At 48.5% G+C, this 12,327-nt stretch overlaps 1 protein-coding gene across 2 annotated transcripts in view; it reads right to left on the reverse strand.

Moving 5' to 3' along the window:
- Nucleotides 1-2,508, reverse strand: part of LCP2 (lymphocyte cytosolic protein 2) — a 44,774-nt gene extending 42,266 nt beyond the window's left edge. For both annotated transcript variants that reach the window (XM_039235728.1, XM_039235726.1), the window contains exon 1: nt 2,197-2,508. In XM_039235728.1, coding sequence (XP_039091659.1) covers nt 2,197-2,274 — 78 coding nt within the window. In that variant the 5' untranslated portion in view covers nt 2,275-2,508. The remainder of the gene's footprint in view (nt 1-2,196) is intronic.
- Nucleotides 2,509-12,327: the final 9,819 nt, after the last annotated feature.

Below are 12,327 nucleotides of genomic sequence, written 5' to 3' on the forward strand. Positions count from 1 at the left end.
TCCCCAGCCAGGGTCCAGTAAACAGAGCAGGGAAAAGTGAATATCAAACATGAATTGGCCCCTCAATCTGTGGAATGCTTCACATGCTGTATTTCCTTTAATTCTTTCAATAATCCCTTGAGGGTAGTTATTGTTAGTATCTCTATTTTACTGAGGAGAAAGCTGAGGCACAGAGAGGTAGAGTAACCTAGGGCAAGGACACCAAGCTAACAGGTGGTAGCGCCAGGATTCAAACCAAACCATCTGACTCCAGAGCTGGCTGGGAGGTGTCTCCAGTGGGGCCTGGCCCCTCTGCTTCGTTAGAAATTGCACCTGCTCATCGATCCTCTGGATAGGATGTCTGATGACTAAGATCCATCCCCAAATGTCTCTATGGTCATTTCACTTGAAATTTTCTCTCCAGGGGAACTGAGGTGCTCAGGATTCGAAGGGTGTCCATCTGAGTCTGAGGCTGGGACTTCCTGGATCACAGAATCCCTGCCATCTCCTCATCCTATCATCGCTTTTTGCTTTTTGTTTTACGTCAGGAGAAGGGACGTGCCCCAGTGCTGCAGACATGTCCCCTAGCTCTCTCTCATCCCCTAGCTCCAGCAGATGGCCATCTTCCTGAATCACCCTGATCTGTTTTCCGTCTCCCTGCACTAAGGGAAGATTTGTCCGTGGATCCAGCTGTTGCCCAACCAGGGTCTGTAGTTCTCCCCCCCACGAAAGATGGGGCCTGTCTGTGCATCTTGGTCTGTTTCCAGGATCCTCTCACTAATTCTCAAGTATTTTCCCCTTTCTTCAGTTGAGCTAACATGCCACTTTATAGCATCTTGGCAGGTTTCACCTTCTTGCCCTAATTTATTTGTTCTACATTTATGAAAAATGTTTAGAAAAATCCTTCAAAAGTCATTTGTCCCAATCATCTTTGCGTCCACAGTGCTGAACACCTAAGTTTATTGTGACCTTTCAGAGAAAAGAAGAACAAAAATGCAATGCACACAAAACAGCAAGTAACAGGATCTGTGGGCTGTGCCTTTCTCATGCCACACCCGATTCTATATCTTCACATCTTTCTTCTTTAGGCTGAGAAGGAACAGTTACCTACTATATAGACTGCATGTGTCTTGTGTCCCAGGGAGCCCCATTCCACCCCCCAGGGAAAACAGAAAGTTGACTTAAATGAACTCTAAAGTCTTGACTTTAAAATCTCATCTTTACGACCATCTAGAGTGTCAACTGAATCCATCCCAGGGATGGGGGTGTTAGAAGCTCAGATGTCCCTTGCCAGACTTCTTATCCCTTGAAACAGGGTAGGGAGTCCCCGAGCCGGGTGGCTTCGGATCTGCCCCGGCAGATGTGTGACCTGTGGTCCCCCCAGCAGATGACCAAGCACCGGGGTCCTTGAGCAGCTCCTCCAAGGCTGGAAGTCAGGACAGCAACGATCAAGTCCCAGGCCTGCCGCAAGCTTGGTGTCTGACCCTGCTGGCAAAACTCTTCCTCTCGGGCCTCAGTTTCCCTAGCTATCTCAACCAGTCACAACTGGAGCTCATAGCAGTTTTTCCACCTGCTTCACAAGACCCTCCTAAAGCTCCAAAGAGATTCTGTTCTCCGTAAGGGTCTGAGGAGCCCTCGTTTGGGTCATGAGCAATGACTGCCCAGACGCCCTCTCTGGCGTTGTTCATCCTACCTCGTCCATCCCCCCTGCCCTGCTGTTTCTTCCTCCCAGGCCCAGGGCTCCAATCACCCCTTTCTAGTAAGCAGCCTTGATCTCATTAGTGGTTACAGTAGTTCTGAGTCTCTGAGCATGGACGTTGAAGCCAGGCAGGTGTGACCGGAATCCTACCTCTGTTCCATGCAGTCCCTGGGGCTTTGGGTTATCTAACCTCCCAGAGCCTATTTTGCAGCGGAGCCAGAAGGATAGCAGTACTGGGGAGTGTTAAATGGGACAGTGCCTACAGCACACAAACATGAGCCCTGGAACTTAGTAGGTACACAGCCATCTGAGGGCCCCCGTTCTCCCCAGAACTTGTTGCCAGGGCACTCAGTGGTGTACATAAATCTACACAGCACCCGCTCAATTAGGAAGACTGCCATGGGGCTGCAAGTTCCTCTGCTATATTTTGTCACTTTCATGTTCTGGCTCCTTCTTCAAGCTCTGCCCAGCCCACCACATCCAGCCAGCCTCACCACCAACAAAAGAGCAAGGCTCACCTTCCTGAAATAGTCCGCAAGGTTGTCGGAGTCCCAGGCCAGGACGTCTGAGCGAAAGGGCACATTCCTCAATGCCATGGCTGCTCTCCCAGGACAGAAGTCACGAGCTGAGCACGAGTGCTGCACCCATGGACAGAGAATCCCACATCCAGAGCATGGAGGGGTCCTTGGCTCTTCCAACTTTCAGGTACCGTCTGGAACACCCTTGTTGGAGCAGATCTCTTTTCTGCTGTAACCAGATCCCAGAAAGCAACGGCTTCCTCTGCGAACAAATATGGTCTCTTCTCAGAAAACGACTCAGCAAGTTTCCTTTACCACTTCCTCTGCTAGGCTCTAAATAAGTAAACAAGGAAGCCTAGCTCTGGGGGCTGGAGAGGTAGAGAGAGCGACAGGGTTGGTAATCTAGCCCAGGTCTTGGCCACCCCAGCCCCGTGGGAGGGGCAGTGAAAAGCACTTAGACTCCAGTGTGAGTCCAAGAGTGTTTCCATTAGAACCCCTGGCCCCCAGATATTTATACCGCAGTCCTGCGTGGCTGGGTCTTTGCAGATGAAAATCTATTTTGACAGTTGACCTAACATGTAGATAATCTCCCATATCAGCAAACTGCCGGGGGAAGGAGCATGGCCTCATAGTGCTTTCCAACCATCCCTGAGTCTCTGCCGAAAGGATAATGCTGACTGACATCCCTTTAGCCGCCTCCTTACAGTTACTAGAGGATTCTCGGTGAGAGAGTTGGCCACCCAGGCTTAACTCCTGATGCGGTTGTTTCCCACTCTGTGCAACTCACACAAGGGCTTACCAATCTAGGAATCTCAGTCTTCTGTATCTGTAAAACAGAGAAAGCATTTCCTATACACATAAACCTTAGATGCAGGTAACTAGACAACATTTAAGGAAAAAAACTAAAAGCAAAAAATAATGGTCGTTGTTGATGCTGCCATAGATTCTGTTCTCTACTATTTCCACCATAGATTGTAGTCACCATTGAGTCCTCCATATCTTCTACCCAAAGAGTACATTCGCTGGAGTAGCCCTGTGACAGGACAGAGGAATCTGCTGCTTTCTTAGCTGGTCTCAGACTTTGTGCTCTTCTCATCGTATGAGTATGTCATCAGGAGAGGGTGAATCCGGTGTATAAAAGCAAATATATTTGTGCAACATCACAGTCTTTAAATACAGGTTCCCCACTTCAGCCAATGCTCCATGCGCGTGCACACACACACACACACACACAGAGCCATCAGTTCTGATGCTTGAGGAAAGGATCAAGCTCTGTTGCACTTAACTGGGTAACACTGTGTTGGTGCCTGAGGAGGTAACTTCTTGAAGACTATTTTGAGGGTAGCTTTGGCCATGCACAGTTCTCGTCTTCCACACAATCTAGAGTCCCATTGTCACTGCACCAGCCTCTCCGGGTCATTGTGAGCTTAGAGGGGATCCACATTTCATTCTAGGACTGGCATCTGAGAAGCGACCTGTAACATGGGCTGCCGGGGGTGCTGGGGTCGTCAGTCATCAACCAAGGCAGCCCGGCCAGTGTTCTGCACCCAGGGCCTGGCACCTGAGATCTCTCAACAACTAACTGCTCTACGGGGTACGGCCTTGCTATTCAAAAGCTCTGTGTTGGTGGGAGAGGTCACTTGGTGTTTCAGATCATCAGAATAGAGGCAAATGACAAAAAGCTATTTTAAAAGAGAGAGAGACAGAGAGGGAGGGAGGGAAGGAGGGAGAAATCACTTCCAGGTAGAGTAGTCAAGGAATGCCATGGAATTAGCTGGAATTTAAAGCAGACCCTTGGAAGATGGAGCAGAGAGTGTTGTGCGTGTTGGTGTGTTTCATGAGTAAACAGAACACATGGCACCTGTGGAAAGGAATATCTAATATCATCCTTACAAATAGAAGCATTTTAAAAACATGTTCACTCCCACTCAGGAGAATAAATATCTACAGAAACACAGCAAATGATTTAGGGTCTAGCTGAACATTAGGCTCCTTTGAAAGAGCTATCCACTAAATGTGGTCAAGATGGACAGTCCATGGAGCCCATTTAGAAGAGAGGAACAGCAGGTAAGAAACGTGGATGACAGTGATGATGACAATAAGAAGCCAGGGAGTAGGATAAGACTTGCCACTAACTGTCTTATTTAAATATTGGCACTAATTTTTTTAAACGTTTATTTATTTATTTTGGGAGAAAGAGAGCATGCACGTGAATAGAAGAGGGGCAGAGAGAGAGGCAGAGAGAATCCTGAGAGATTCTGACAAGGGGCTTGATCTTATGAACCGTGAGATTATGACCTGAGCTGAGATCAAGAGTTAGATGCTTAACTGACTGGGCCACCCAGGTATCCCGGCACTATTATCTCTTCTATTTTATGGAACGGAAAACTGAGGCTCAGAGAGGTAAAGCTACTTGCTGCCTTACACCCAGCAAGTCGGTTGTACAGCCGGATCTCAGCTGGGACCCTCTCTGGGTCCAGAGCCCCAGTCTTTACCTCTCTGCCACCTCAAGGCTCTGAGATATTACATAAATCACCCAGGGGGAGTAGGGATTTAAATTCAGCTCTGTCTCCAGAGCCTGTGCTTTGTCCTACTCTATCGGTCTCCTTTCCATAAAGAAGAGCAAGGAGGTGGCCAATATGGACGAGTCACAAAGAGGATCCAGCCACTGGCTTTTGGAGGCAGGCCTTTGGTGACCCCTCCCTCTAGAACCACAGCCCCTTCCTCACAAAGGCAGCTGGGCCGGCCAGAGCAGGTGATGTGAGGGGAAGCAAGTTGCCTCGGGCCTGACGACTTTCCTCTTCCTCAGCCCTCGGTGATTTCTCAACACTCCCGAATTTCACATCTCTTGTCTCTGGCAGAGGATTCCAGAAGCTCAGGGGACAGGGCCAGTTAGTCCCCAAGAGAGGCTCAGGATGCCAGGAAGACCATAGTGATCCCATGCAGGCTGGCTCACTTGGCCCAGCCTCAGCCTCCTTGCCTGTGAAATGGGCAGGCATCATAGCAGCCTCTGGGTGCAGCTCACAGCAGAGGGGACAGTGTGGTGAAGGCCAGGCCAGCTCATGCCGACCCTCTAACGGACATCAGTCCTGGCTTCAAGCACGAAGCAGAGCAGAGAGAGGGGCAGGTAAGGCGCAGTGATTAAAGCCAGGGCCTGGGTGGGAATGCCCTCTCCCCTCTCTCCCTCTCCCTCAACCAGGTGGAGAAACCCAGGACTCATGAAGGAGCAAATGGGAAGTTTAGCAGAGGCCTCTTAAAGCTTTACGATATTATCTCCAGACCAGGAAGGGGGCAAACGGCCTCACAGCACAACACAGTAAGAATGACACGCTGATATAGGGGAACACGGGCTCACGGAATAGGGATTTTAAATGTGTGATCAATGAGCTTGTGGACAAGAGAGCAATACTTGTAGGGAGCGGTGTGTCAGATTTCTGACCTTAGGGACAAAAAGCAGATATATGACCCTCATACCACAACCCAGAGTGGGGGATCTCCCAGTACCCCCACCCCCACCCCATCCGGACTTGAAGCACCCCCCGCCACTAACCCACAGCAGAATCAGGTGGGGAAGATCACTATCTTCTTCACAGCTAATTTTAGGGGTGAGAAAGATTAGCAACTTGTTAGAAGAGACTTGGGAGCTACACTTCCCTCATGTAGAGCAGGTGCAGGGGTCTGGGCAGCTGTCATTAGACACCAGGAGAGAACGGAAGGTAGGGACTTTGGAGCGAAGAGTGTGTTGACCTGCCTAGGAGAGGTCTCTGAGACATTAGAAGGTGGGTAGGAGGATGTGCTTATTTGGACTTGATTCGTACAGAGGCTTGGCTGGGAGAGAGAAAATGGTGGTGGCATGTGGCCCAGAGAGGGTGACGACATGAAGCACTGTGGGCAGTGGAGACAATGCCCTCACGTGGCTTCACCCCGGCCTCACCTCCACCAACGTTTTATGGCTCCATGTACCACCTGACGTGAGGTACAGCTAGAGCGAACTGTTGTTGAACTTTCTTTAGGGCCAGGGCGGGCTTGCCTGGAAGGGGAACAAGGCTACAGCCACCACCTTCACAAGGAGGGGACAGCTTTTCCCTGCATTGTCAGAGGCTGGTGGTGAAAGCCTCGTCTGTGTGGAATCCTCCCTCCTGTGTGGAGGGGGAGCAGGAAAGCCAGGAAGGGGCCCTGACCACCTCCCTGGGCAGGGCAGCTCCACACACCCAGTGGCCACACCCGAAGGCACCGAATCCTGTCCCAGGAGGGACGGGCCTGCCATGCAACCTCCGGGGATGCACGTACCCGAGCTCCCCAGTGCTCCCACAGGCTGCAGGGTGGGGAAGGTGGGCAGAGACTGGCGCCAGCCCACCACAGCCCTTCTCCAGGTCATGCTGTGCTCTGTCTGGACAGCCCCCAGGCTCTCCTCTCTCCCACCCCTCGCTGGACTCCGTCGTCACCTCCCCCGTTCCGGGAGATGCTGAGGAAAGCAGGAATCAGCTGCTGCATGTGAGACAGTGAGAAGCAATATTTTCCACTTCCTCAGAGCTGACAATTTGATTCTTTTCAGAAAGAATACATGTATTTTTTTTCATCCTCTCTATCTCTTTCTCCACTGTTTTCACTGAGGTACCTCAGAAATTTGAAAGTGGGTGGGAGGAAGTGCTTATTTGGACTTCCTGTCAGGCCTCCCTTCTTCATCTGCCCTATTTTTGACTTCAGCAGCCTATCCTCAGATAGCTCCCCCACCAAGGGAAACTCCCCAAGCGCCCACAGGGGTGGGTGGGATGTGGGCATGGGCAGGAGAGGGGAAGGCAGGCTTCTCATCTCGATAAAAGAGAAAAGGTGTTGCCCCCCCCCCCCTCATCGGGCATGCTGTAGACGGGCGGAGTTGGGGGAAGGGCAGCTTTTTTGATCCTCACAAAAGTCCTATGACTAGAAGGCAGTGCTCCCATTTTACAGATGTTGAGAGACCAAAATTCACTTTCCCACATCCCCCTAGCTAGTAAATGTGGGGCAGGAATGCCAACTCAGGACTGGGTAGATTTCCTTTTATTCTTCTACGTTTATAATTTGTCCCTTCAGTCTTGGGCAAGTCTCTTAGCTGTTGACTTTCAGTCTGGATTTTCCTGCTTCACCTGCAGCATTGGTGCTTGTGGCTCCCTCACTATTTCTAGAGCTGCTGGTGTTGCCTGCATTACCTGCCTTGAAAATATCAGTGCCCTGGCCACCAGCTTCTATCCAACCTTCCAGAGTTTTGACTCAGGCAGAATGCACCTTCCAATACACTGTCGTAGGAGGGCCACTTTGGTAGTCCTTATCAGTCCTTTACTCCTTACTTCGTGTGAGTGTCCAAGCCTCCCGGTGAGCACATTCCTGGAATAGCCAGTGCGTCCCTCAGAAGAAGTGGGTTAGGAGTCTGGGGAGAAGAAGACCTAGAAAATACATACTACATCTACCCAACTCTTCCATGAGACCTCAAGGGTTTAGAGAAGGGAATGCTAGAATCGTACACGTATGTGATGCTTTTGGGAAAGGGAGACGGAGAATATATACCCCTTTTACAGATGGCAGAGAAAGATTTGCAGAGAACAGGTTCCTGTCTGTGGCCTCACAGATAATCAGAAGTGGAATCTTGGATTTGAAAGCAGATCTGTTGATACTAAGACTCTTTCCTCTGAAAGATACAGTTTCCAAGGATGGAAAATTTATTAGGTGAATAATTAGTATTTACCCAGCACAGGTCATGCCAACTATATTTATTAGGCTATGCAAGAGAGATTATTCTCTATTTCAGTTCTCCTAAAATCATGGATCTTGATATGTGTATGTTTTTCTCTGTTAAAAAAAAAATACAGCCTTGGTAATTGTAAGGCTTACCGAATCCCTTAAACATACCCTGAAAGTAGGGAGACATGACACGGGGCCACAGCTCAGCTGGGTGGGGCTGAGTGGGGGATGGGTAGGGGTGCGCTAATCCCATTCAGGAGAGCTCCACCCTCATGACCTAAGCACCTCCGAAAGGCCCTGCCTTCTAATACCATCGTATTGGGCATCAGGATTTTAACATATGAAGTTGACACAAACATTCAGGTCATAGCACAATAAAAAATCCATAACTCTCTCAGGATACATGAACCTCTTTAATTTGTCCAAAGAAATGTCAAGAGGAGGAAAATGTTATGGCCTGGGGTAAGGATGAGAGCTTTGGGCTTGGAGGTGGGGAGGTCCCAGGCTTGGATTCTAATCACAGTACTGCCATCAACCAGGTGTCTGACCCTGAGTCCTTCTTACAGCTTCCTCATCTTTAAAAGAGGCTAATAATACTTAACATTCCTCTTGGCAATTTTGTGAGCAATGAAGTTGCTCATGTTACGTGCCTGAACTGTGTCTGGCCTATAATAGAGATGCCGTATGCTTGTTTCGTTTCCCCATACATTTTCTAGAGCTTCTTCACAGCTCTAACTTTCTACGATACTTCTCTGTAGCTGATTAATTTCCTTTCCATTTTCTCTTTGGAGACAGAAACAAAGAAGACACCAATAACCTGATACAGAGGATTTATTTTGTAAAGCCTTCACAGAGGATCATCAGAGGATGATCATCTATAGTATCAGCTAAACTGGGACTTTTTGAAAGTGGAAGGGACACTATAAAACTATTCCAGGGGTTCCTGAGTGGTTCAGTTGGCTAAGCGTCCAACTTTGGCTCAGGTCATGATCTCACAGTCCGTGAGTTCAAGCCCAGCATCGGGCTCTGTGCTGACAGCTCAGAGCCTGTAGCCTGCTTTGGATTCTGTGTCTCCCTCTCTCTGCTCCCCACTCACTCACGCTCTGTCTCTCTGTGTTTCAAAAATGAATAAACATTAAAGAAAAACAACTATTCCAGGACAGGAGGCATCCATCACTGGCAGCCATCCTGCACATGGGCATCCTATTCAGTTATAGCAGTTATACTGGTGCCTTGGCCAGTCTTCTGCAAAGTGTCATCTGCCCTGGTCAAACAGAATCTCCTATGTCTTACTTGTCCTGGCAAATGGGGACTGTGTTTGCATTTAGCAAGAAGTCAGAGTCCCATGTGCCACAGGCAGAAGCCTCAAATGTAACCTAGGTGAAGGTATGTTCAAGCATATGGCCATGAACCTCGTGGCTGTTACTGCCCAGCTGTTCAATGGGGCCTCCTCAGAGCACTCCCTTAACCTGGAGGGGCCACTCTATTTTCAAATCCGGGAAACTATACAGGCTCACAGCTCTAATTTTAGTGGAGTGAAAAACTAACCAGAAGTGCTAGATTCTCACAACAAGCTTCCCTTCTCCCTCCCTGGCCCTATCTGTTCCCTGTTAAACTGTTACAGAGTTCCCTCCCTCTCACAGGCCTTTCATACCCCCATACCACTGGGCTTATGATTTAGGAAGTCTTCACCAAGGCAACTTAAGGCCGCAATTTCCCCGAGCTGCAGCATCCCCTGACAGAGGATGTCCTGAGTGAATGTGAGATAAGTCCGTTCTGGGGACCTGCTGGCACGCTCCCTGTGGTCCAGCCTCTCCTCAAGTCTAGGCCCTCAAAAGCTTGACGCCACATGCAATTCTCTCTCTCTCAACTGACAGAAGATATGGGAGTCAAGATTCAGATTCTGGAGTCAGAATAACACGTCTGAAGCCCAACACCTACTCTCCCGCTGTGTGACGTTGGGCAACTTACTTAACTTCTCCGTGCCACAGCTGTCACAAGGGGAGAGGGAAAGCTAAATAATAACACCCACCTCAGTGAGCGATCGGGAGCATTCAGCAAAAGGATGTCACAGGCACAGAGTGCGGTCCCTGGCACACTGTAGATGCTGGTCCTTGCCGGCATTATCCAGTGTTGGGAACTCACATGACTCAACTCATCCCTTCCCCAGCGCCGGCCCAGAGGGGCGGTTAGCTCTCCTTTGCCGTGAGTTTCCCAGGTTGCATGTAACACCAAGCCCCCCTTATCACATGTCAGCAGGGATGAACTGCATATATTACTCTGTAATACTTCTGATGGAGATAGATAGCAAAAGTGACAGAGTTGAGCTTTCCTAATAATTAAGAAGAGGTGCTGCAAGTTCACGGGCTGATATGGGCAGGGGGACATGCAAGTGAGTAATAAAAGCTTGGTAGGAAAAACAGTAACAAAAGCTTGGTAGGCAACTTACTCTGGACATTAGTCAGAAAGATGATAAGGAGGGGTGAAGTCTAGGGCAAAGAGGGAGCAGCTCGGTGCAAGCTAATTGTTGCCCTGTTGCAATGAGAGCCTGATGGTGCAAGATGGGGCCCAGTGTCACCAGTCACCAGATAGTTTACATAGGAAAAGCTAGAAAACTTGATTTTATGTCAAAAAAAAAAAAAAGGAGATGCAGTCTGGAGGTGCCTGGGTGGCTAAGTCTGACTTCAGCTCAGATCATGATCCCATGAGTCATGAGTTCAAGCCCCGCATTGGGCTCTTTGCTGACAGCTCAGAGCCTGGAGCCTGCTTAGGAGTCTGTGTCTCCCTCTCTTTCTGTTCCCCTCGTGCTTGTACTCTGTCTCTCTCTCTCTCGCTCTCAAAAATAAATAAAGATTTAAAAAAAAAAAGGAAATTCAGTCAATGTGCTAATCTTGGAATCTGTGAATATATTCAGTTACATGGCAAAGAGGAATTCATTCAGATTGCTAATCTACTGACATTTAAATGAGGAGATTATCCCACAACATCCGGGTGGGCCCAATGTATCACTAGAGTCCTTGACAATGGCATAGGGAGGGAGAAGAAGAGAGTCCATGGAGATGTGACTGTGGAAGAAAGGCACAGAGAGATGTGATGCTTTGGTTCTGAAAATGGAGGAAGGAGGCCACAAGCCACGGGAAGTGAGTGATAGCGGGCAAAGTCAGCGGAAGAGACTGATTCTCTTCTAGACCCATCGGGAAGGAACACAGCCCTCTTTTTAGCCTAGTAAGACCTATGTCAGAGTTTTTATTTCCAGAAGTGTAAGATAATGAATTTGTATTGATTTGAGTCACTAAAGTTGTGATAATTTGTCATAGCAGCAATAGAAAACTAATATATCAACTAACTTTTAAAAAAACACGTGGGCCAAACAAACCACACATGTTGAAGGCAGAGTACCTGCAAGCAACTTCTGACTTAGAATCTGAATGATATATTTATTGCTTTTTATGTTGGACGTGCCTGCTGACCTAATTCGTATCTGAGAGGTGCCCAGGGTCACATGGTAGTGACTCACACTAGGAATGCTCATTTTTAGGATAGCATTCGGGTGTGTCCTATGTACTTATGCCTTCCATAAACACAACTATACGTGGCTGGTAGAGAGAAAGAAATGGCGATTCAAATGGTGGAGGCCATTTTGCCGACTGTTCTGTTCAACAACAACAATGAAAAGAATGTCCCCATGAGCTCAAGAAGGCCGATTACAGGCACTGTTTTCAGATCTCAGATCCTGTCCCAAAAAAGACTTCTTTCTAGACACACGGCATTGTGCTGAATCTTTTTCTTGTCATTGCTGTCAACTCAGCTGCCATTTCCCAGACTGATGTTCCTGTTTTGCAGGCCATTCACATTTCTTTCTTCCTTCCTTCCTTCCTTCCTTCCTTCCTTCCTTCCTTCCTTCCTTCCTTCCTTCCTTCCTTTTCTTCCTTCCTCCCTCCATTCCTTCCTTCCTTCTTTCTTTCCAACCACATGTAATTTCTGAGGCAACCTTCATGAACAAATATGTCTTCATTCAGCACCATCTCTGGTGTTGGTTTTCTGAGCCCTGGGTCCAGGATTGCTTTATATACAAAGAAAGGATGCCTCAAGACTGGAATGCCTAGAGTGGAATCTTGGGGGAAGGGAACTGGACACTTATATTACAGAGCAGCGAAGTCCCCCAAAGTGGCAGCTCATGTGTGCCTTTTAGCTATGGGTGTCCTGAAGGGACCACAGTGCTCCCTGCTGTCCCCATCCCCAGAAAATGATCTTGAAAGCATGTTCTTTTCAGTTTGCCATAGTCCCCAGTCCTCCCCCACTATCTTAGATCATCCCTCTTCACTCATTTACATTCCCTGCCTAGACAGAAAATGTAATAAAATTGTGTAATATATGTATTCATAACAGGCTCACAACAGTCCTATATAGTATTTT

The sequence above is a fragment of the Hyaena hyaena genome, unplaced genomic scaffold (assembly GCF_003009895.1).
Source record: "Hyaena hyaena isolate Hyena2069 unplaced genomic scaffold, ASM300989v1 scaffold_102, whole genome shotgun sequence".
Lineage (NCBI taxonomy): Eukaryota > Metazoa > Chordata > Mammalia > Carnivora > Hyaenidae > Hyaena > Hyaena hyaena.